This window comes from Sus scrofa, chromosome 7 (assembly GCF_054392235.1).
Source record: "Sus scrofa isolate SSC_HxYL_T2T_F1_AM1 chromosome 7, Sscrofa_HxYL_maternal_Yorkshire_Landrace_v2.0, whole genome shotgun sequence".
In the NCBI taxonomy this organism is placed as follows: Eukaryota; Metazoa; Chordata; class Mammalia; order Artiodactyla; family Suidae; genus Sus; species Sus scrofa.
In genome coordinates, this window is record NC_139389.1 from 96,491,995 (window position 1) to 96,513,929 (window position 21,935).

The 21,935-nt window shown below is 38.2% G+C and overlaps 1 protein-coding gene across 7 annotated transcripts in view; it reads right to left on the bottom strand.

Moving 5' to 3' along the window:
* Positions 1-21,935, bottom strand: part of LOC106504493 (uncharacterized) — a 759,489-nt gene that overhangs the window by 336,334 nt on the left and 401,220 nt on the right. For 6 of the 7 annotated variants that reach the window (XR_014809320.1, XR_014809322.1, XR_014809321.1 and 3 more), the window contains one exon: positions 20,888-20,974. The exons of the other annotated variant lie outside the window; for it this stretch is intronic. Coding sequence is in view for 1 of the 6 variants with exons in the window: in XM_084967039.1 (XP_084823165.1) it covers positions 20,888-20,974 (87 nt within the window). In the remaining 5 variants the exon portion in view is untranslated. The remainder of the gene's footprint in view (positions 1-20,887; positions 20,975-21,935) is intronic. 7 annotated transcript variants of the gene reach the window in all.

The following is a 21,935-nucleotide window of genomic DNA, read 5'->3' on the forward strand; positions in this document are numbered from 1 at the left end:
CTCTAAGGCCTCAATTGCCTCACTGAAGAGTAGCAATTACACTCAAAACTGTCCTTCTTATAACACAAATTTGTGACACTACATTAAATCTCTTCTCAGAAACTCTTTCCTGGGCTAGATTAGTCACATCTGACTCTACAATTCTATGATTCCATCCAATGTTGAAATGAATGTCTTATCAGAACAATCCCTGCCAATGTTTCTCCTGTATCCATCAAACATACCATTTCATTTGTCTGGATGAGCTCTGAATGCAATTCTTGGTACCTCTGAGGCTGTAAATTCTGCTGTCCAGGGGTGTCAGGACACTGACATTTCATGGGGTCACCCACAACCAGTGATTCTCAAGAATTAGTGTAGAAATCCCCCAGCCTGCTTGCCCCTCAGCTGGGTTAATTCCATGCCTTGTATTCTACACCATTTCCCAGACTTTGCTTTCAGGATCAAATGCTAATCCCCCATGATGGCAGCTGGCTTAATAGAGCACACTCTTATTTCTGCCTTCCCTTCCCTGTGTCACTCCTTCCACTCTCTGTTCAGCCCAAATAAATTATTTGTACTTAAATCTTGTCTCAAGGTCTGCTTTGGGGGGAATCTGAACTAAAACACGCATAGATATTAAACTACATTGAAAGTATTGTCCCAGGTATTTGAGTGCCTTTATATTTTCTTTCTTCTTTCAATCTCCAGAGAATAGATGAATGAAGTATCAATACCCTGGGACGTGCCAGCATGAATTCTGCCTTCCCTGCAGAATAAACAGCTCAACATGCCAGTGCATAAAACTACATAACCCTGTGCCCGCCTTATGCACCAGACAAAGTGTTCCGTATATATTCACATCATACCATGCTGTGCAACTCAAGAAGCCCTAGAAGAGCCACGATTTGTGATAACACAGCAGAAGCCACTGTAGAATTCTCAGATAGCTGGGAAGAAATATAAAACAAAGAGAAACATCCAGAAAATAAAGATGATAAAAGAATCTTTTGACTTTGTGAAAATAACAATCCCTGAGGACTCAGAGTCATAATTGATTCCTCAATTTATATTTACATAATTTATATATTTGGTCAGGATGGTTTAGATCTGTGTTGCCCAATATAGTACCACCCTGAACTATGAAGTTTGAGCACTTGAAATGTAGCTGGTTTGAAATTAGAGGGGTTATAGCTGAATATGCATCTGGTTTCAAAGACTCAGCCTGATAAAAGAATGGAAGATATTTCATTAGTGATTATTTTTACAGAAATTACATGTTTAATTTATAATATTATAATATTTGAGGTATATTAGTTTGAATAAAACATTATTAAAATTAATTTCATCTATTTATTCTTTTTCTTTAATGTGATTACTGAAGAATTTATAAGTACCTATCTGGTTCACATTATATTACTATTGTACCATACTGGTTCAAATTCCATGGGGTAATAGCAGATAAAATCTGAATTTTCAGTAGTAAGTAATGCAAAAGTGGTCCACTTCTTATTCATGGTCCATATCCAAGAATGGTACATGTACAAACCCAGCATGTGTTTTTTTCTTTGCGGGGGGGGGGGGACCCTATTCCATCAGGGATTCAGGCTGATTGAGGGACTGTCACTTTGATCAGAAAGGTAAAGAGGACTTTTTTTTGTAACCATAGAAGAGATAGAAAGTCTGGGGGGATCTTGCCCCAGTGCAAAATGTTTTGAATCAGAAGGAACACACAGCATTCTACTCATAGTCCATTGTCAAAACTCATCACAAAATTCCAAGGGCAAAGGAGATAAGGGAAGTGTCATTATCTCATACACCAGAAAATAAGTCAGAGTGGACATGGCTGCATAGCTAAAGTGTCTACCACAGTGTGCATAGTTTGGTGAAGTATAAATTTCTAACATCATTCACTCCAGACTAGGGCATAATAGCATGAAAATGGCAAGATTGCACTGGATGAGATTATCAGTCATTTACACCTGGATAAAGCCATTTAAGAGACGCATTGTTAGGTGAGGAAAAGAGCCTGAGGTTGAGAGAACTGATACATTGGAAGTGCAGAAAGAAAACTTGCCTCGATACCCATGTTTTTCTAGCAGTGTCTTGTGCTTTGATATGCATCTCAGGTGAATAAATGAGATCAAATGTTATCTAATGAAAGCCAGACATCTTCTTAGATAGAGCATCTAAAGTGAAGAGTCCAAAATCTAATGATCAGAAAGACTTTGTTGGGACACTAAAATCGGCTCTGTCTCTCAGGAACAAGGTCATATTTAAACAGAATTCCAATGTATTAACTTAAGATGGAAACACATATTTCTCAGGACTCACAAACTCATCACCTTAAAACAAGGAGAAAATGGTAAATGGAAAATCATGCTTACTTGGTAAATAGAAAATTAAGGCAAAGAATGTCAGCTGATCTCAATAATCACTTCTGAGGAAAGAAGGCTTGAAGAACTCTCATACATTGTAGGAATAATTTGACCAAGGAGAACATGATGCATAAGTCCACTTAATCAAAACAAGCTACCTTCTGGTGTAGACACATAATGCTGACCAAGACCTGGTACTCTTCTTATTTTATGCTTTTGAGGTAGGAGATAGATGGGTCCCAGGCTGAGCAACTGGAATCTATCCCCTGCAGACAGATACTTCAAGATGAAGATTATGGCAGGAGCAAGGAGGAGCTGCATCCTGCTTGGATGAAAGATAAAGAGATCACATAGTTCTCATCCTTGAGGTCAAGGAGACCTCCAGAACTACACATGCACAGAAAGATTCCCCAGGGATCAGAAAAGGGAGGGACACCAGACCATAGCACATCCTGGCAACTTCCCAGAAACGCTTGTGCTAGAATCCATCTTGGCTAAAAGACACAAGAGCAAAGGGGAGGGCCCTGAATCAGGCCAAATGTGAACTCAAGACCAGACAAAGCATGATGATTGGCCAGAGGAAACCCAGAAGGCCTGCCCCCGTACAAGTGATTTAAACCACCTCCAAAGCATGTGTCCCTCTTTTCTTCTTTCTCTTTCCCTCTGTCTCCCCACACCCCCCAGCCTGTCCATGCTTTCTCTGCGCATATATTCTCTCTGAATAAATATTTTATTTGCTTCACTACTCTCAGCCTCTTTGCCAATTTTTTTTCTCCAAAGGGACAAGGATTGGGGACCTACATCAAGTGGTTAAAGTTCAGTGCTTTCACCCCAGAGCCAGCCGAGAACACTTTCATGACTAAACCAACTATTTCCCACAGGCTTTCACCAAACAGTGTAATCATAAGTAATGAAATTTCAAATGGCTGAACTGCATTTACATCCATTCCATAGTGCCTCTCGGAGATGACTTCCAGAAAGCCTTAATTACAGATTTAGATGTTCCCACACCCTTTCAGCACATATTCATTCATGGTGTTATACATCTCCTCACTCATGATGTGTAGATTTTTGCCATCTTAATTTTCAAGAAGCTCTTATATTTATTAGTCCGCAGGACCACCTATCTGTGGCACCCATGAAATAGAAGACTGTCTGATTTGGATTTATGCAGTGACTTTATTTTTTATGGAAAATTGTGTTGCCTTTGGTCTAAAGTTTTGATACTTGAACTAGTAAAGGAAAATGGAAATTTAGCCCTAATGATTCTAGACTATATGAAAGATCTCATCAAGCCAATGACCAGCTTTTTACTAAACATATAAAATTAATAAAGACGGCTTTACCTTCCACATTTTTTCTTCAAATTTTCACTGAGCCATATTAAGATTTTATCCACATAGCAAAACTTATCAAATGTTTTGCCAGAAACATCTATCAGACATACATCTGCAAGCATTAAAAATATAAATATTTTCTGGAGACAAATCTACTACTCGTGAAAAGTTTTCAACATGATGCTAAAAGCTAGTCAGTAAAATCTCCCATTGCATTGACTCTGGGTAGGTTTAGAATGACAGTTATACCAAAGACAAGTGGAGTCAATACCATTCATGTTTATAAGGAAAACAGAGAGTTTATTACACCATATGATTCCAAAAATGCCAGATAGCCTCTCTATTAAAAAAAAGAACACACTTTTGGTTAAGTGCTTAAAATTCCATTCTTAAGGTTTGTGAAAGATTAGAACTGAAGGTGTCTCAGGGGTCTGGTCCTACTCTTCACTTTTGGGGATAAACACTGCCCTTTTAGGCCTTTTAATTTAAAAAATGCAAATGATACCAAGACTGGTAGGAAATTGAGACAATAGTTTTCTAATGTCAATCAGTGGACACCTAGACCAGAAAACTTAAGTGGCATAAAGTTATTAATTACTTCAGGAGAGGCATGGCAAATGTAATTCAGCAGGGGAAATACGGCATTGGGAGGGATGAGTCATAATAAAGAGATGGGTTAGCTTCATAATATTATTCAGTGTTTGCCCTAAATGATACAGAACTTTAAATGTTTTAAGACTTTTAAAAGAGAAGTTATGCTTTTATATACTTTTTTTTTAATATTCCCCTCAGCTTCTCACAGTATGCTATAAATATGAAAGGGATTCAATAAAGATTTGTTCATTCAATATTTACTACTTTTTTTTTATAGTGACAGCTATATCTTAGTGGCTATGCCAGGTTATGAATGTACATTAAAAGCAAGAAATTCCTTGCTGTCAAAGCATTTATAGAGTATGCAGTTTCCAAACAATAAAACATGCCATTAGAATTCACTGTTAATCCAAGAGCAAAATACAAAAATCAATTATATTTCTGTACGCTAGCAATAAATAATCTGAAAATAAAAATTTAAAAATCTGGAGTTCCCATCATGGCACAATGGAAACAAGTCTGACTAGGAACCATGAGGTTGCAGGTTCAATCCCTGGCCTCACTCAGTGGGTTAAGGATCCAGCGTTGCCATGAGCTGTGGTGTAGGTCACAGACATGGCTCAGATCTGGTGTTGCTGTGGCTCTGGGGTAAACTGGCAGCTGTAGTTCTGATTAGACTCCTAGCCTGGGAACCTCCATATGCCACAGGTGTGGCCCCAAAAAGACCAAAAAAAAAAAAAATTTAAAAATCTGTAATGTTAAAAAAGTACTTAGGAATAAATATACCCAATGAAGTATAAGATTCATACTCTGAAAATTACAAAACTCTATTGGAAGAAATTAGAGAATATTTAAATAAATGGAAAGATCTAAATAAATGAAAGAAATTAGAGAAAATCTAAATAAATGTTCATGAATCAAATGATTTAATATTGCTAAAATAGCAATATTCCTCAGACGTATCTATGGATTCAACATAAGCCCTATCACAGATGGCTTCTTTGTGGAAACTGAGAAACTGATCCTAAAATTACTTTGGAAAATCAAGGAACGCAAGATGGCCAAAATAATCTTGGAAAAATAGACAGAGTTGGGAGACTTATATTTCCCGATTTCCAAACTTATTGCAGAGCTACAGAATCAAGCAAAGGTGGTACTGGTATAAGGTAAACACATAGGTGAGAAACAGAATTGAGAGTTCAGAAAGAAAGCCTCACATTATTTATGATCAACTTATTTTTGGCAAGTTTGCCAAGACAATTTACTGGGGTAAAGAACAGTCTTAAAGGAATGATGCTGAGACAGCTGGCTATCTACACGCAAAGGAATGATACTGAACCCCTAATTCACAACATACACAAAATTTAACTCAAAATGGATCACAGATATAAATGTCATATCTGAAACTATAAGACTTTTAAAAGAAAACACAGAAATAATTCATCACCTTGGCTTAGACAATGGATTTATAAAAAAAAATCTCCAAAGGTCCAAGCAGCAACAACAGTCAGTATATATACATGTGTGTGTGTATATACATATATATATATATATATTTGTATTTCATCAAATTTTTTAAATTGTACTTCAGTGAACATCATCAAGAGAGTGAAAGTAAACCCCACAGAGCAGGAGAATACATGTGGTAGTATATTTGCAAATTTATATCTGAGAAGGAATTTGTATCTAGATTATATAAATAACTCCTAGAACTCAACAAAAGAAAGAAAAATACTCTACTGAAAATGGGCAAGAGATCTGAATAGCCATTTCTCCAAACAAGATATACACATGGCCAATAGACATACTAAAAGATACTTAATATCGGAGTTCCTCTCATGGTTCAGTGGTTAAGGAACCCAACTAGTAACCATGAGGTTGCAAGTTCAACCCCTGGCCTTACTCCGTGGGTTAAGGATCCAGCATTGCCATGAGCTGTGGTGTAGGTTGCAGATGCGGCTTGGATCCCACATTGCTATGGCTGCAGCGTAAGCCAGCAGCTACAGCTCCGATTTGACCCCTAGCCTGGGAACCTCCATATGCCGTGGGTGCAGCTCTAAAAACACAAAAAGACAAAAAAAAAAAAAAAAAAAAGGTACTTAATGTCATTAGCCATTAAGGAAATTCAAACACAAACTATGATGAGATGCCATTTCATACCCAATAGGATGGCTAGAATCAAAAAGACACTTACATATAGCACTGCTAAAATTTTCCTTGTTAAACTTTTTAAAAGTATAAAGATAATAACAAATGTTGGTGAAATTGTAGAGAAATCTGAATCCTCATACATTGCTGGTGAAAATGTAGAATAAGGCAGACACTTTTAAAAGACAGTTTGTCAACTCCTTAAAAAGTTAAACATGGAATTACTATAAGATCCACTAATAGCATACATCCAAGAGAACAGAAAACATATGTCCACTTAAAAAGTTATAGATGAATGTTCATAGAAGTACTATTTACAATAGACCAAAAGTGAAAACAGCTTAAATATTCATCAGCGGATGAAAAATTAACAAAATATTGTATATCCACACAGTAGAATATTCAGCCACAAAAAAGAACAAAGTTCTGATACATGCTATAGCAGAGATTAATTTTCAAAAATATTACACTAAGTAGAAGAAGCTAGTCACAAAAAAGCCATATGTGTATGTTTCTATTTATTCAAGATGTCCATAACAGGCAATTCCAAAGTCAGACGGTATATTAATGGTTGCCAAAGGTTGTAGTGGGAGTAAAGAGAGAATGGGGAGTGACTGATAATGGGACAAGGTTCCTTTGGGGGATGATTTAAATGTTCTGGAATTAGATAGCTGTGATTCATGCATGATTTTGTGCACATTCTATAAACCACTGATGAATGTACTTTAAAAGGGTGAACTTTATGATACATAAATGTGCAAGGAATTTAGTCAACTTATGCAGTCTAAGGAAACAGTCCCCACAATACTGTGCTCTCTTCAGACCCTAGACACAAATCTGGAGGTCCCCAGAGCCACTCTTACCTCACACCAGCTGGTTATAAATTAGGGGTTTTCCTAATAACTATCCTCAGATTTGATAATTCACTAGAATGACTCATGGAACTCAAGGAAGCACTGTACTTAAAGTCACAGTTTTATTTTAAGAAAGGATCCAAATTAAAACCAGACAAAGGAGGAGATATTTAGTGTGAAGTCTGGGAAATTTTCAAAATTAAACTTTCCATCATTCTCAAGGATGTGTTACCTTCCCAGCATCAATATGTTACAATATACATAGAATGTTGCCAACCAAGAAAGCTTACCCTTGCTTTAGTGTGCAGAGCTTTAATTGAGGCTTTATTGTGTAGGCATGATTGATTGAATCATTGCCCATGTAAGTGAATCCAATTTTTCCACATCTTACAGAGAGGATCTGTCCTAGCATCTAGGCAGAACTATATCCTCAGCTGAGGACCAAATGGCCCAAGATATTGGAAGAAAAGAAAATACAATAAAAAGGGTATAGTTCTCAATCAACATGAACCCTACATTCACAACGAAAATATTTGAAACAATTTCACGTGCCTATGGGCATTATTTTTAATCTTTGTTTCTCCTCACAAATAACCTATATGAGAAGAATTCTATGGACAATGGCTTAGAGTAGACTCTTCAAGGACAGAGCTCTGAAGACAGATTTCAGTTAGGGAATCAGGAGTATGTCAGCTTCATGCATGGCCAGGACCCAAAAGGAGCTGAGAAGAACCTGAGCCTGGTAGCATTAGTAACCTAAACCTACAAGTCTTATTTGCTTTTACAAGTTAACATCCAAAGCAAAACTCTTTAGCAAAATCCTACTTTTATGCAATGCCGAAGCATGGGTTGCAAATGAAAAAAAAAAAAAAAAAAAGCTTACCTGAAAAAACTTGTTATAACAAAATTCACTTATTGTTTTATCCATCCAAAATATACCTTGGAACATCTACTCTTCATGTATTTATTCATGTAACAGGTATTTTTTTGGATGCTGACTAATATCAGGCATTTAGTCCCTGATGATACACAAGTAAACAAATCAAATAAGATAGTCTTGGAAGGAACACAGGGAATGAATACACAGATGTTACACATAAAAACACAGATATGTACTACAGAAAGATAATTCATGAAGTGACAATGCACTAAAGAAAATAAAAGTGGGAAATGAGATTAAGTGTGCCTGGGGAGGGGAATTCCGATTTTAATATGTTAGATCACAGAAAGCCTTGCTAAGGCAATGACATTTGGATGACTTTCTGCACAGAAGACAGCCAGGCAAAATGTGAAGAAAGAGAGTTTCAGGCAGAGAAAACATCAAGTGGAACAGACCAAGAGTGGAATATGCTTGGGTGTTTGAGGAACAGAAAGAGGGATGACACAGAAAGCAATTGTACCACAGAACTTGAGGAAACGTTGTAAATCAACTATATTTTAATAATAAGAATAATAATAATACCATATAGATAGAAAATATATCTGGAAATATTCTAATAGTTTTTTAAATTTTTCTGGAGAGATTTTTAAACTTTCTATATCTATTTTTATAACCGCTAAATTTTTGTAACAAACATATACTGCGTTTTTATGAAGTAAAGCAATAATAACATTTGGAAAAAAATTTTGATCAAAAAAAAAAAAAAAAAGAAAGAAGAGGCCAAATACATAGCTCCTTAAAGGCCACAGGGAGGGGGTGTGGATTTATGCAAAATGCTGTATGTTCTGGGCCAAGTAGATTCCACGGTCATATTCTCTGCCCTCTTGAGTCTGCCGGTCTAAACAGTGGGACACAAACATTAAACAAATAGCCATAGATGATAGATAGATGGATGGATGGATAGATAGACAGATAGATAGATAGATAGATAGATAGATAGATGATAGGTAGGTAGAGATGATAGATATATTCATAGAATTCATTCACTTTAATTAAAATTTTAAAACGGTGACCCTAATGAGACTCCTGATGAAAAGAATGACAAATTTTCAGTCACACAGAATACATGCCATCAGACATGAAATTTTTATTATCTTTGCAATGACAGATTGATTCACTATACAGGACTTCATAATATTTGAAATTAGGGACATGGCATTAAAGTTCACGAACTGATTACCATAATGATAGTTCATTTGATCTTGATTGCTTCTGTAGGAATTCTTGATTAAATCAGTCTGCCCTTGTAATTCCTAAAGCTGGCTTCTTGCAAAGCTGTAAATTTCTTGGGATAATAATTCAGCATTTTCCTTTCAGCCCTTCCCCTCTTTCTATACTATATTGTTATATTTGTTTTAATCATAAATATATTTTTTAAAAACTTGGAGTTGTAATAATCCTTTATGGTTTACAAAGTTTTTTATTTACAGTGTTCAATGACTCAAGTTGGGGAAGGCAAACGTCATTCATTCACTATTTACAGATGTGGAAAGTGGATATCACCAAGGGGAAAGGAACTGTCCCGAGCCACACAGCTCTTGCTGTGTTAGTTTCTCTTCTTCAGGTTGTCAGAGAGCTCTGGGGTTGGGTTCACACAGGCAGGGAGCCATCCATGCATTTTTCTTCACCAACAGGGAAATGCATGTGGAAGCCACTTTGCTTCTTTACCAAAGGAGAGCAGAGAGGTTAGAAAGAAGCAGAAGTGCAGAGGATAAGTTCCTTTTGAAATGCGTACATTTTTCTATCCTCCCCCTCCCAATGTTCTGTGTTCTCAGCCTACACCATAGAATTTGGATTTTGACAACCAGCTAACCAGTCAGTGTCTGCTCCCTGGGGCAAGAAAAGAGGCTGGAAATTTGTCTGCAGACAGTTACCTCTGAAGAAGACTTCTATAGATGTAGAGCCCCAGCCCTTTTGATTCATCGAAGAGGGTTCAGTTAGATAAGGGGGTTGACTGAATTCCTAGAAGACCAACCAAGGACACTAGTGTGTGTGTGGAGGGGTATTATGGAGGCTGCTATTTTGGAAGATTTTGCCTTGAGAGGTGAAAGGCAGGGGCCTAAGGAGGCTGCAAGTGTAAGGACAAGCCCAGAAAAAGTAATATTGTACATCCACTGGGCACCAGAGACCTGCCAAAATGTTTGGGGTCCTAGAAGAGAAGATTCCATCCCAGACAGGGCCACAGAATGACAGCTCAGTCCCTGAGAAACTGATGACCAGGTATAAAGAGAAGCTCCGTAATTGGTTGTGACTCAAAGGTAAAGTGAGGGCTCAATACTCCTCCCCAGGGACTAACTCAAATTCACTCTATCAATTGATGTTTGGAAGACAGAAAGGAAAGAAGAGGAGTAATAGGTATTGGTATGGGCTGAACTGTACACCCTCAATTCATAGGTTGAAGTCCTAAGCCCTAAAACCCCAGAATGTGACTTATTTGGAGACCAGACATTTAGAGTGGATTAATTTTGTATATAGTATGAGGCAATGTTCTAAACTCATTTTTTTTTTCCACAGGTAGCTGTCCAGATTTCCTAGCACAACTTAAGTAGAAACTGTCTTTTTCTCCATTGTCTATTCTTGCCTCCTTTGTTGTAGATTAATTGCCCATGGATATGTGGATTTATTTCTGGGCTATCTTGTTCCATTAATCTATGTGTCTATTTTGCGCCATTTTTAATTATTGTAGGATTGTAGTATAATCTGAAGTCAAAGAGTGTGACACCTCCAACTTTTTTTTTCCTTTTTTTTTTCTTAGTTTCTTTAAAAAATTTTTTTCATTATAGTTGATTTACAATGTTCTGTCAATTTCTGCTGTACAGATGAAAGCTTAGGTTGTTTATTGAGATTTTGTTTGTTTCTTGAGGTAGGTCTGTGTCACTATAAACTTCTCTCGTAGAACTGTTTTTGCTGTATCCCATAGATTTTGGAATATTGGGTTTCCATTTTCATTTGTCTCAAGGTGTTTTCTGATTTCCTCACACCATGTGAAAAATAAACTCAAAATGGATGAAAGGCCTAAATGTAAGACCTGAAGCCATAAAAACTCCTAGAAAGGAACACAGGGAGAATACTCTTTGACATGAATCATAGCAATTTTTTTGGATCTGTCTCAAAAATAAAAGCAAAAATAAATAAATGGAAAAAAATCAAACTTTAAAAGTTTACCCAGTAAAGAAAACCTACTAAATGAGAGAAAATATTTGCAAATGATATGAGCAATAAGAGGTTAATATCCAAATTTTATAACTCTCTCAGACAACTCAATATCAAAAAACCCCAAAGAACTCAATTTAAAAAATAGGCAGAAGACATGAATAGGCATTCTTTCAAAGAAGATATAAGACTGCTAAAAGGCACATGAAAAAGTGCTCAACATCATTATTCATCAGAGAAATGCAAATCAAAAGCACAATGAGATATCACATTACATGTGTCAAAATGGCATCATCAAATTCTGCAAATATCAAATGCTGGCAAGGATATGGAGGGAACCTTAGCATACTGTTAGCATCATTATAAATTGATGCAGCTACTGTGGAAAACAGTATAGATGTTTCTCAAAAAACTAAACATAGAACTATCATATGATCTAACAATGCCATTGCTGGCTACATATCCAAAGAAAACTAAAACACTAATTCAAAGAGATACACGCACCTCAATGTTCATAATAGCACTATTTATAACAACCAAGATATGGGAGCAACCGAAGGGCCCAAAGGGCCCATCAACAGATGAATGGATAAAGGAGATGTGAGATACATACACACACAGAATATTACTCAGTCATGAAAAGAACAAAATTCTGCCATTTTCAACAACATCAAGTATTATGCTTAGTGAAATGTCAGACAGAGGAAGACAAATGCTCTGTTATCACTTACATGTGGAATCTAGAAAAAAAAATAAAATGAATGTACATAACAAAACAAACAGACTCACAAATACAGAAGACAAAGCAGCAGCTACCACTGAGAAGAGGGAAGTGGGAAGAGATGAGATCGGGGTATGGGATTAAGAGACACAAACTACTATGTATAAAATAAGTAAGCCACAAGGACATATTGCACATACAGCACAGCATAATACAGCCATTACTTTGTAATAACTTCAAATGGAGCACAATCTTTAAAAATATTTAATCACTATGTTGAACACCCAAAATGATATAATATTGTGCAAATCAACTATACTTCAACTAATGGGTTAAGTTAAAATGAGGTCATTAGGATAGGCCCTAATCCAATACCACCGGTGTCTTTATAAGAGGAAGAAATTTGGACGGATACAGAGGGGAGACCACGTGAAGACAGAGAGAAGACAGCCATGTACAAGCTAAGGAGACAGGCCTCAGAAAAAACCAATCCTGCCAACTCTTTGATCTTGACTCCAAGCCTCCAGAATTGTGAGCAAATACATCTCTATTGTTTAAGCCACACAGTCTATGGTACTTTGTTTTGGAGGTAGGAACAAACTATACAGGTATGTCTGTGTTTTTCTCCCCCACATTTTTCTGGGGTGGGGGAGGGTGTATTATCATAATATGCAGCCATCCCCTGAGGAGATGGATTAGAAAAGTGAGGGAAGAATTCCCATCACAGCCTCGCTCACTGGGTTAGCGATCTAGCATTGGCATTAAGTCACAGATGCAGCTGTGATCCCACGTTGCTGTGGCTGTGGCATGGCCCTCAGCTCAGTTCTGATTCAGCCCCTAGCCTGGGAATTTCCATTTGCCACAGGTGCGCCCCTAAAAAGAAAAAAAGAGAGAAAAGTGAGGGAGTCTGTTCTGCTGCAGTGGGGATGGGTGGCATCAGCAGAGCCATCTATAAGGAAATAAGAAAGAGTTTCTGGAAATTGAGGAATGAGATTCTATTTCCCTCTTCTATTCCTACAAGTTGCCCAAAGACAGCAGCGAAACAGCTTCTCAGTGAAAAAACACCTTTTTTCCCTCCTTCACAATACAGCACATAAGGACCACCCCACCCTTCAGAGTAAATCATCTCACTGGAGTTTATAAAATAAAACATAGTCAGGTAGCTCAAGTCTTTACAAAAATCTTTGACCCAGAAGGGTACGAATCTAGAAAAAAAGAAATCATGATAGAACGGGTGTTTTTGTTTTGTTTTGTTTTGTCTTTTTAGGGCCGCACCTGTGGCACATGGAAGTTCCCAGGCAAGGGGTCAAATCAGAGCTATAGCCACTGGCCTACGCCATAGCCACAGCAACGCCAGATCCAAGCCACATCTGTGACCTACACCACAGCTCACAGCAACACCCGATCCTTAACTCTGAGCAATGCCAGGGATCAAACCTGTATCCTCATGGATACTAGTTGGGCTTATTAACCACTGAGCCACGACGAGAACTCCAGAGAATTTTTTTTTTTTTTTTTTGGAATAGCCTCACCTTTGACATTCTCTCTTTCTTTTTTTCATTTGTTTTTATTTTTTATTTTATTTTGTGTGTGTGTGTGTATTCAGAATCTGCCACTGTGGTTTTTAAAATTCCCTGCTTGCTTTGGTTATTCTTTAGGTTTTTATTAAAGGCATAGAAAAGTATTCAAATGAGACATGGTGTAAGAGAAAGGAAAAGAGAGAACGAGTCAGTCAAAGCTCTAGGGGAAACCTGAGGCCACCTGCACTGCTGGGAACCCAGACTTCAGTGCACTGGAGCAACAATGTGATTGCAAAGCACCCCCACTCTCAGGGCTCCAAGGAGAACAAACTAGGGTGAAGAGCCAGCTGGGGTCATTCCCTCCAAGTCCCTAAAGACATCCTCAACTGAGCAGGCAGGTGGGCAGATGCAGAGTGCGCTCCCCCTTTGGGGAGGGGGGAGCCCTTCTCGTGCCCTTGACCAGCTGATCTTAATCATTCTGAATCAGAGGAATCAGCAAGTCCATCACTGGGAGATTTAATTATCTTTTCTTTACTCAAATCTCATAATGAACAATTCCAAGGGGTTATTAATTTTCCATTCCAGAATGAGCACAGGAAGGCCACCTAGTATGAAGATCTGCTGCCTTTGAAAAATTCCACACATGCCTTGGGTCTGTGCAGTGAATGGACTGTACATTCTGCTAACATCTGGAATCACACTGAATCTTACCGATGAGGGCTTAAGGTGAGGTCGTACTAACATGCAGCTAAACATCTGTTAGCTGAGGTATTGCCAAATCCACACTGGCTTCAAACAGAGGCTGGAGCATGGGGCACTATAGAACCCTGCCCCCCCCAGCCAGTGTGTAGAAGCCCCTATAACTAATGTCTGTCAACCTGCCCCTGGTGCTGCCTCAGCTCTCATTTGAATAGTAACATTAGCTTTCACCTTCTTCTTCCAGCTCCGCTTCCTACACTCAGCCATACCAAAGTACCTGCACTTGCTTGGATGGAACGTCAAGTGATGCTTTGTGTATTGTTTTCCCTTGGCCAAGAATTGCCTCCCTGCCTGTGTTCACCTGTGTAAGTTTTACTCCTCCTTCAAGAAACTGCCCAAGGAAGAGTTCCCATTGTGGCTCAGCAGTAATGAACCCAACTAATATCCATGAGGATGCGGGTTCCATCCTTGGCCCCCTCAGTGGGTTAAGGATCTGGTGTTGCTGTGAGCTGTGGTGTAGGTCGCAGATGCGGTTTGGATCTCACATTGCTGTGGCTGTGGTGTAGGCTGGCAGCTGCAGCTCCAGTTTGACCCCTAGCTTTGGAATTTCCGTATGCCGTGGGTGCAGCCCCAAAATGATGAAAGAGAGAAAGTGAGAAAGAGAGAAAGAAAGAAAGAAAGAAAGAAAGAAAGAAAGAAAGAAAGAAAGAAAGAAAGAAAGAAAGAAAGAAAGAAAGAAAGAAAGAAAGAAAGAGAAAGAAAGAAAGAAAGAAAGAAAGAAAGAAAGAAAGAAAGAAAGAAAGAAAGAAAGGAGGGAGGGAGGGAGGGAAGGAAGGAAAGGGAAAGAGAGAGAGAGGAAGAGAGAGAGGAAGAGGGAGGAAAGAAAGAACGAGGAAGAAAGGAAGGAAGGAAAAAGAAACAGTCCAAGGACCACCGCTTTGAGAAACCTCCCTCCCTGCCCACAGACATGACTGCCTCCTCTGGATGGGACTATTCCTTACACAGAATGATTGAAAAATAATTGGACACTTCTAAAATTATATTACTCAATAACTAGGCTGTATACAAATATACAGTATACATCAAATAGTAATTACCCTGCTATTTCTCAATTTTTAAAATAATTATGGCATTGGAGTAGATTATAACTCTGGCATAGCACCCAAATAGGTATCACCCCCTTTGATTATACGAGAGAGTCCCCTTTATGTGACATGTTTTTAGAGGGATCCACATATTATCAACATACTGAAAAATACATATCTGAGAAGATACATGGGCACCTTCGCCATTTTGGATCTGGCACTCAGTATTTGCACGGAGAGATTCAGAACCCTAAACAAGTGCTCACGTGACTAGCACTATTTGGACCCAGAAAAATGTGTTCCAACATCTCTTGCCCTCTATAAAAAGAACTGCATTGAAATGCTATGAGAGTTTGGGTGGTTCTCAAGTGAGGGAAGGGCTGCTTCGGAGAATGGAAGTGATTTGACAGAGGAGAACACTTTGATAAGAGGAAAGACAAAATAATTAACTTGTCTCATCTGTCTTCTTAGCTCTAAGTGCAGTGGGCTCTTACAAAATGAATTCTCATTTCCCAATAATGCTGAGTGTCCAGTTTCTTGCTCCTCTTTGGTTTCAATTCTTTATTCCAGAGTTTTTTTCAAATTAATGCAATATTCACAGCAGTTGCATAAGTTGGCGGGGGAACATTTTGCAACATAAAACAATTGCTTAGGCAAACATCCGTGGCTCCTCAAAACAACACCCAGACATATGCAATAATTAAGTTTAGTAGTGTTTGATATTTCATCAACTTTGAGTCAAATAAAAACGTAGCTGTACACATATTTTGTCATAGTGAAGGCAAGCTTGTCAAATTTGTTTTTGTGATATGTAACTTTTCAATAATTAGACATATGGATGCTGGGACTCCATTTACACACTTGCCCCAAATGTTCAGGGAAGCCCGTACCTTGATTCCCAGATATTATGCCCTAGCCACTTCATTTGGAGAAATATCAGGATCCTCAAGGTCCAACCATCCCTTGTGAGGAAGAAAGAATGAGAAAATGCATGCGGAATATCATGACGCTATTGATTGCGGTGTGCTATAAAAGTTCTCTAATACGCTATGACAGACACATTAAGTTTCCATATTACTGTGTACAACTTAATTATGAGCAGGGTTCACCAAACATTTATAACATTACACAAACAGCCCTGATTGCTTCCTTACAAGTTGGTTGTGACAACACATTCACATAAAACCAAGTTCCAGAGTTGTAATTTTTGAGAGTATTCAATTTTTTTGAATCTTCTGTGTAGAGCTCTCACTCCATAATTTAACAGTTATACATTTGCATTACTGGCTTTGCTCCTAGAAGATGGGGACAAAACCATATTCTCCTTGGATATGCAAAACCCTGAGTGGGTGCCTGTTTTTGATGGACTTTCTTGCAATTTTCAACTCTACCTGAGGAAAGAATGGAAGCATTGGTTGGAGGAAAGTTCTTGCTATTTGAAACAAAATAACAGCTAAGCAAGGACTCTTCAGCAATATAAACACCTATTATGTATTGTTTTATTATGGTTGGTCCTCCATAAATGCACATGAAATGAATCAAAGATGCCTAAGAGCAGCTCTCTGCTCAACAGATACAGTGTTCCTACCAGCGACCTTTGCTTCCCACTTCTAGCTGAGGTTTTCAATCATATCAAGTTCTTAATTTTTAGCAGCATTTTATCACTTCTCTTCCTGTAGTTAAAAATTATTTAATTAGCATGTACTAGGTGCTTTAAATTATCTTATTTATTTTTATGTCCAGTTCTTCACTGTTTTTCTCAGTAGACTCCAAATGAGAGACCTGTCTGTCTTACTCACTATGGTATCTTCAACACCTTGAAAATAGTAGGTGCTAAAATATATATGTAATACAAAATGGATGAATGTGCATATATGCACCTGTAATCTCAACAACTGAGGTTTTTAGAGCTTATTTCCTCCCTCTATTGCTTTCTTTTTTATTCAAACAATGAGATAGTACCTATTTGTTTTAAAACAACAAAAAAGATTGTTTGGGAAGGTTCTCAAATTAGTCATTTCATTTTTCATTTTTTTTCAGCCACACCCACATCACATTGAGGTTCCTGGGCCAGGAGTCAAAACTGAGCCACAGCTGCAACCTAAGTCCCAGCGGGGGCAATGCCAGATCCCTAACCCCCTGTGCCACAGTGGGAACCCCTCAAATTAGTCATTTCTTGATGGTGACTGATGGACTGATATTTTCACTCTTTTAACTTTCATTTATATCCCAAATCATTCTTCATTCTAATACATACTGCACATTGATAGGTGCTTCTGCAGGAGATGCTGGAATAGAGCCCAGTATGATACTGCAAAGCTTCTTCTCCCAGCAAAATCTGAGTCCATCAATAACACCTCCATTCTCCACAGTCAAAGATTACAATTTTTTTCCAGTCAGATTTCACTTTCCTGGGATAAATCTGGCAGGCTATTAAATCTGACTTTTTGATCCCTGCTAACAGAGTATTTGCAGAACTATCAAAGAGACAGTGTCTTGTATATTACAGTAAGCCCTTGATAGCAGCCATTAATGTGTTGTGTGATGGGGAATGTTGTCTACAGATAAAAATAAGCAGGTGGGCAGACATCAAACCAATCGACTTAATTTTACACATGTATACCCCTAGTGTGAGTGCAATGAGATTAGGTAAGGCCCTTGTTGGCAAACATTATAACTTTTCTCAAATAACAAATCTCTAGTTGATACCATAGCTTTGGTGCAGCTAGGGAGAAGAAGGAAAGAACAAACAGTAGTTGATTCCAAAGGAACCCTCTTGTTTCAAAAAGCTTGCCCATTAAGAAAGCATATATCAGATAGAAGTATGTACAGAAGAAGGATTTACAGCTCTTTTGTTTTAAAATAGTCAGAGGTGTAGATAAGCAGAACAGACTGAAAGCTATTATCAGACCCTTTTCTCCTTTTTGCTTTCACACCTGAAAGGGAAATCCTGTTTGTTACACACTCTATTAAATCATCATGTATGCTTCCTGCACACTATTAAACCTCTAGTTGATTACTGGATGCATTTTTTAAACAAGTGAGCCCCACTTAGGATAGGAAGCACTTATAAAAAATAGCCCTATTAGATAACACCTGTGATTCTGACACGTCAAAGCCAGGATGTAGAGAGACCAAGGTCAGAAACATTCCTGCTTCTCAGCAAAACAAGAGGGGAAGGGCTGGGGCTGGTGAGTCCATCAGATTTCTGGGACGTGATGTCTTATCACAGGTTTGGGTACCAGGTAGATGCCCTGGGGAAAAAAAAGACAGTACCGACAGGTACATTTAAGATGCATCCCAAATGCAATCCTTGCAACTCCATTCAAGGAGAAAATGATTGGATTGGACCAGAGGGGGAAGGGGGATGGGGAAAGTAGACAAACCTTGAAACACTTCAACCTTGTCACAAGTGGGCAGGTGCAGCAGCCACATGGATCCTGCTCTATGTATTTCTGCATCAATATAATAAAATGTAGGTTTTTCTTTAATGTAGTGAAAGGAAAAGCTAGTCCTGGAAAGTATAATTATTTTAGTTGTTTTAATACTGGAATGTCTGAATATAGTACATTTGCTAATTTAATCCTGAGTATTTGTTGCATACTCCCTATTTAAGTCAAAGGAAATTGCATGCAGGTACAACAAATGTTTAAGTAAAAGAAAAACAAAAAACAAAAAAACCTTTGTGACATGCCTGCTTTTTACCAAAGCCTGAATTCCATGGTGGCCGAGATTATCTCTGGGTCTAATGGGAGAGGTACCATGAATTCTAAATGCTACATTATCTTGCTTTATAACTGCAATACCTAATAACAGAAAAAGAGCTTTGGGCCATAATTAATAGCCATTCTTACAGATCTTTTAACTCTCTGCAATCTCTAAGGAGTTTGCTTTCCATTAACATTTCCAGAAATAGCTTACTTTACATTATTAAAGCGCTGCGAGTGATAGTTTCCGAATTATCCCTAAGCTAATTATTTAAAAATGATTACTCAAAAAAGCTTTTCCCACTTTAAATTGTGCTTTTAAGTGTCTTGCAGTAAATATGAAGGTAGTGCCGTAGCCAATGTAAGGATCTCTCGTGATATAGCCGATTTTATGAAGTCAATCTCCAGTGTGCTCTAAAATGTGTTTTTATTACAAGTTATGGTGCTAAATACCATGGGGAAAGATATGCAAATCAGCAATATTAACTATGCCAGTTAAGATGAGCCAAACTAACCTAATGAAGGGATATAGCCACTAGAAAGCCATGTTTTGATTTTTTTTTTAAAGGTTAATTAGACAGCCTAATTATCCCAGACTGAGAGCATATTATTCTCTTGGAAAAGCAAGCATAATTAACTTAGAGAGGCTAACCCCGCAAGCAAAAACAAGTAAATAGAAAAACCTTCAATCCAAAGTGGTTTTGCTCCTGTTGAAATCCAGAGGGTGGCTTGATGCTTATGTAAATAGGATCAAACACATACGTGCACACACACACACACACACACCCACACACCACATACACACAACAGTAATTGCTAAGTATGGCCATTCTGAGAGGTTACATGATATGGAAGAGCTGACTGCAAATATATATCCATATTTTAAAATCTACATAATGTACGCTTCTCAAGAAGATGAAAAGAAAATTCTATCTAGGAAAGATATATATATATGGGGCATTTGTTACTTGGAGCTGCCTAGCCATAACCCCTCTTTATTTTGGTAACACTTCCCAATTTTCCCTCTGGAATTATCTGTCACACCTACATTGGAGTTCAACCTCTCCTCCTACCTAATCTTACCTCCCTCAGTCCATTACAGTTTAATGCTCCTTAAGAAACTTTCCAATAAGCTAACCACACACAAATGTCCACTTCAGTCTCAGAGAAGACTCTTCCAGGGAGCCAAACACAAGGCACAAGAGAATTGGCCCTCGGAAGCAAAAACCAAAATGGGGTTTCGGGTTTCTACCACTTCTCTGCTGACTGGCAATGAGGAGCACACCCACTGATAGTTGAGGTGGAATTGACAGCCCCCATGTATGCTGTAGCAAGATTGCTGTTAAAACTTCCCCTGGTGGTGGACTGGGATAGAGTACATTTAGAAGAAAATATATTGGTGTACATAGTAAATGTAGGGCAAGTACAATATCGCAGGTGTGTGAGGATTTCATGAGAATCGGCAATTTTAAGGACAATGAAATCCGATGTTTGTTGCTGGGGCTCTTGGTGAATCAGAGAAAGACAAGGAAAGACTGATGGTGAGTAACTACTAATTTTAGACAGAATGACAGAGGTCCTCCTTGGCAGCATATGAAGAGATATTCACCTCCTATATCCAGGCAGCAGGAAAAAACTGAGGATCAGGACAAGGAATTAATTATAATCTCAGCTAAGCTCCAGAGAAGGTTGAAATCCAATCTTGGAAAGTCCATTAAATTATTTTCAGGATGCTGATTGGAAAAGAATGAGATCCTGGGATGTGGACCTACCTTGATAAGGCTAGGAACTCTCTGCTTAAAGATGGCAGTGGCAAATGACTCAGCAGGTTGGTTAGGAGCATATGAGGACAAAGCAATCTGTGGAAGAGATATGTTAATGAACATGGGATGGAGCACAGTGACATCTTTGTTCTGTATGTTCATGCTCAACACTGATCATAGAAGAAACACTAAACAACCAAATGGACTAAAAGACTTGACCAGTTGACAACCTAAATTCTGATCCAGTGGTTACACTAAGACAACAGCCAAAGTAGCAAAGGTAGAGACTATGCATGGATCCAACAGTCTGGATTCTCACTCATCAATGCTGTTATAGGAATGATGCTGTAGCAAGTTTAACCTGCTGGTTATAGAGACCAATGCCAAGCTCCAAATATGACACCAGAGACTAGTTATCAGCCACTTAGTGGCAAGTTGATTATATTGGATCCCTTTAATTTATGTTAACTGAGATTGACACATATTCTAAATAGATATTTGCCCTCCTGACTTCAGGATTTAGTAGCATCAAAATGTAATGGCTTATACAGTGTTTGATCTACTGATAAATGATCCTCTTCAACATTTCATAAGACTAGGACGCTACTTTATAGCCAAGGAGGTGAAGTAGTTGACACAAAATCATGGGATCTATTCATTTTACACCATATCACCTAGAAACTTCAAGTATAATAAAGCCATAGAACAACCTTTCGAAGACATAGCTGAGGCACCATCTTGGAGATGACACCTTTAAGTATGGGTACCACCCTCCAAGACCTAGTATATGCCCTAAATCCATTATACCATTCTGTGTTCCACCTGGCAGAATACATAGGTCTGAGAACTAAGGAGTAGAAGTAGGAGCAACTCCACTTATCATCACTCCCAGCAGGGAGTTAGTTTTTCTCTCTCATCCACATAAATGTAGGCTTTTTAGTCTAGAGGTTCTGATTCCCTTGATGGAGGATGCATCTATCTGGGGATGTAGCAAGAGTTCCATTAATCTATAAGCCTTTCAGTTTCCTTGTGCCAAGAGACCAGATTGCTAGGAAAT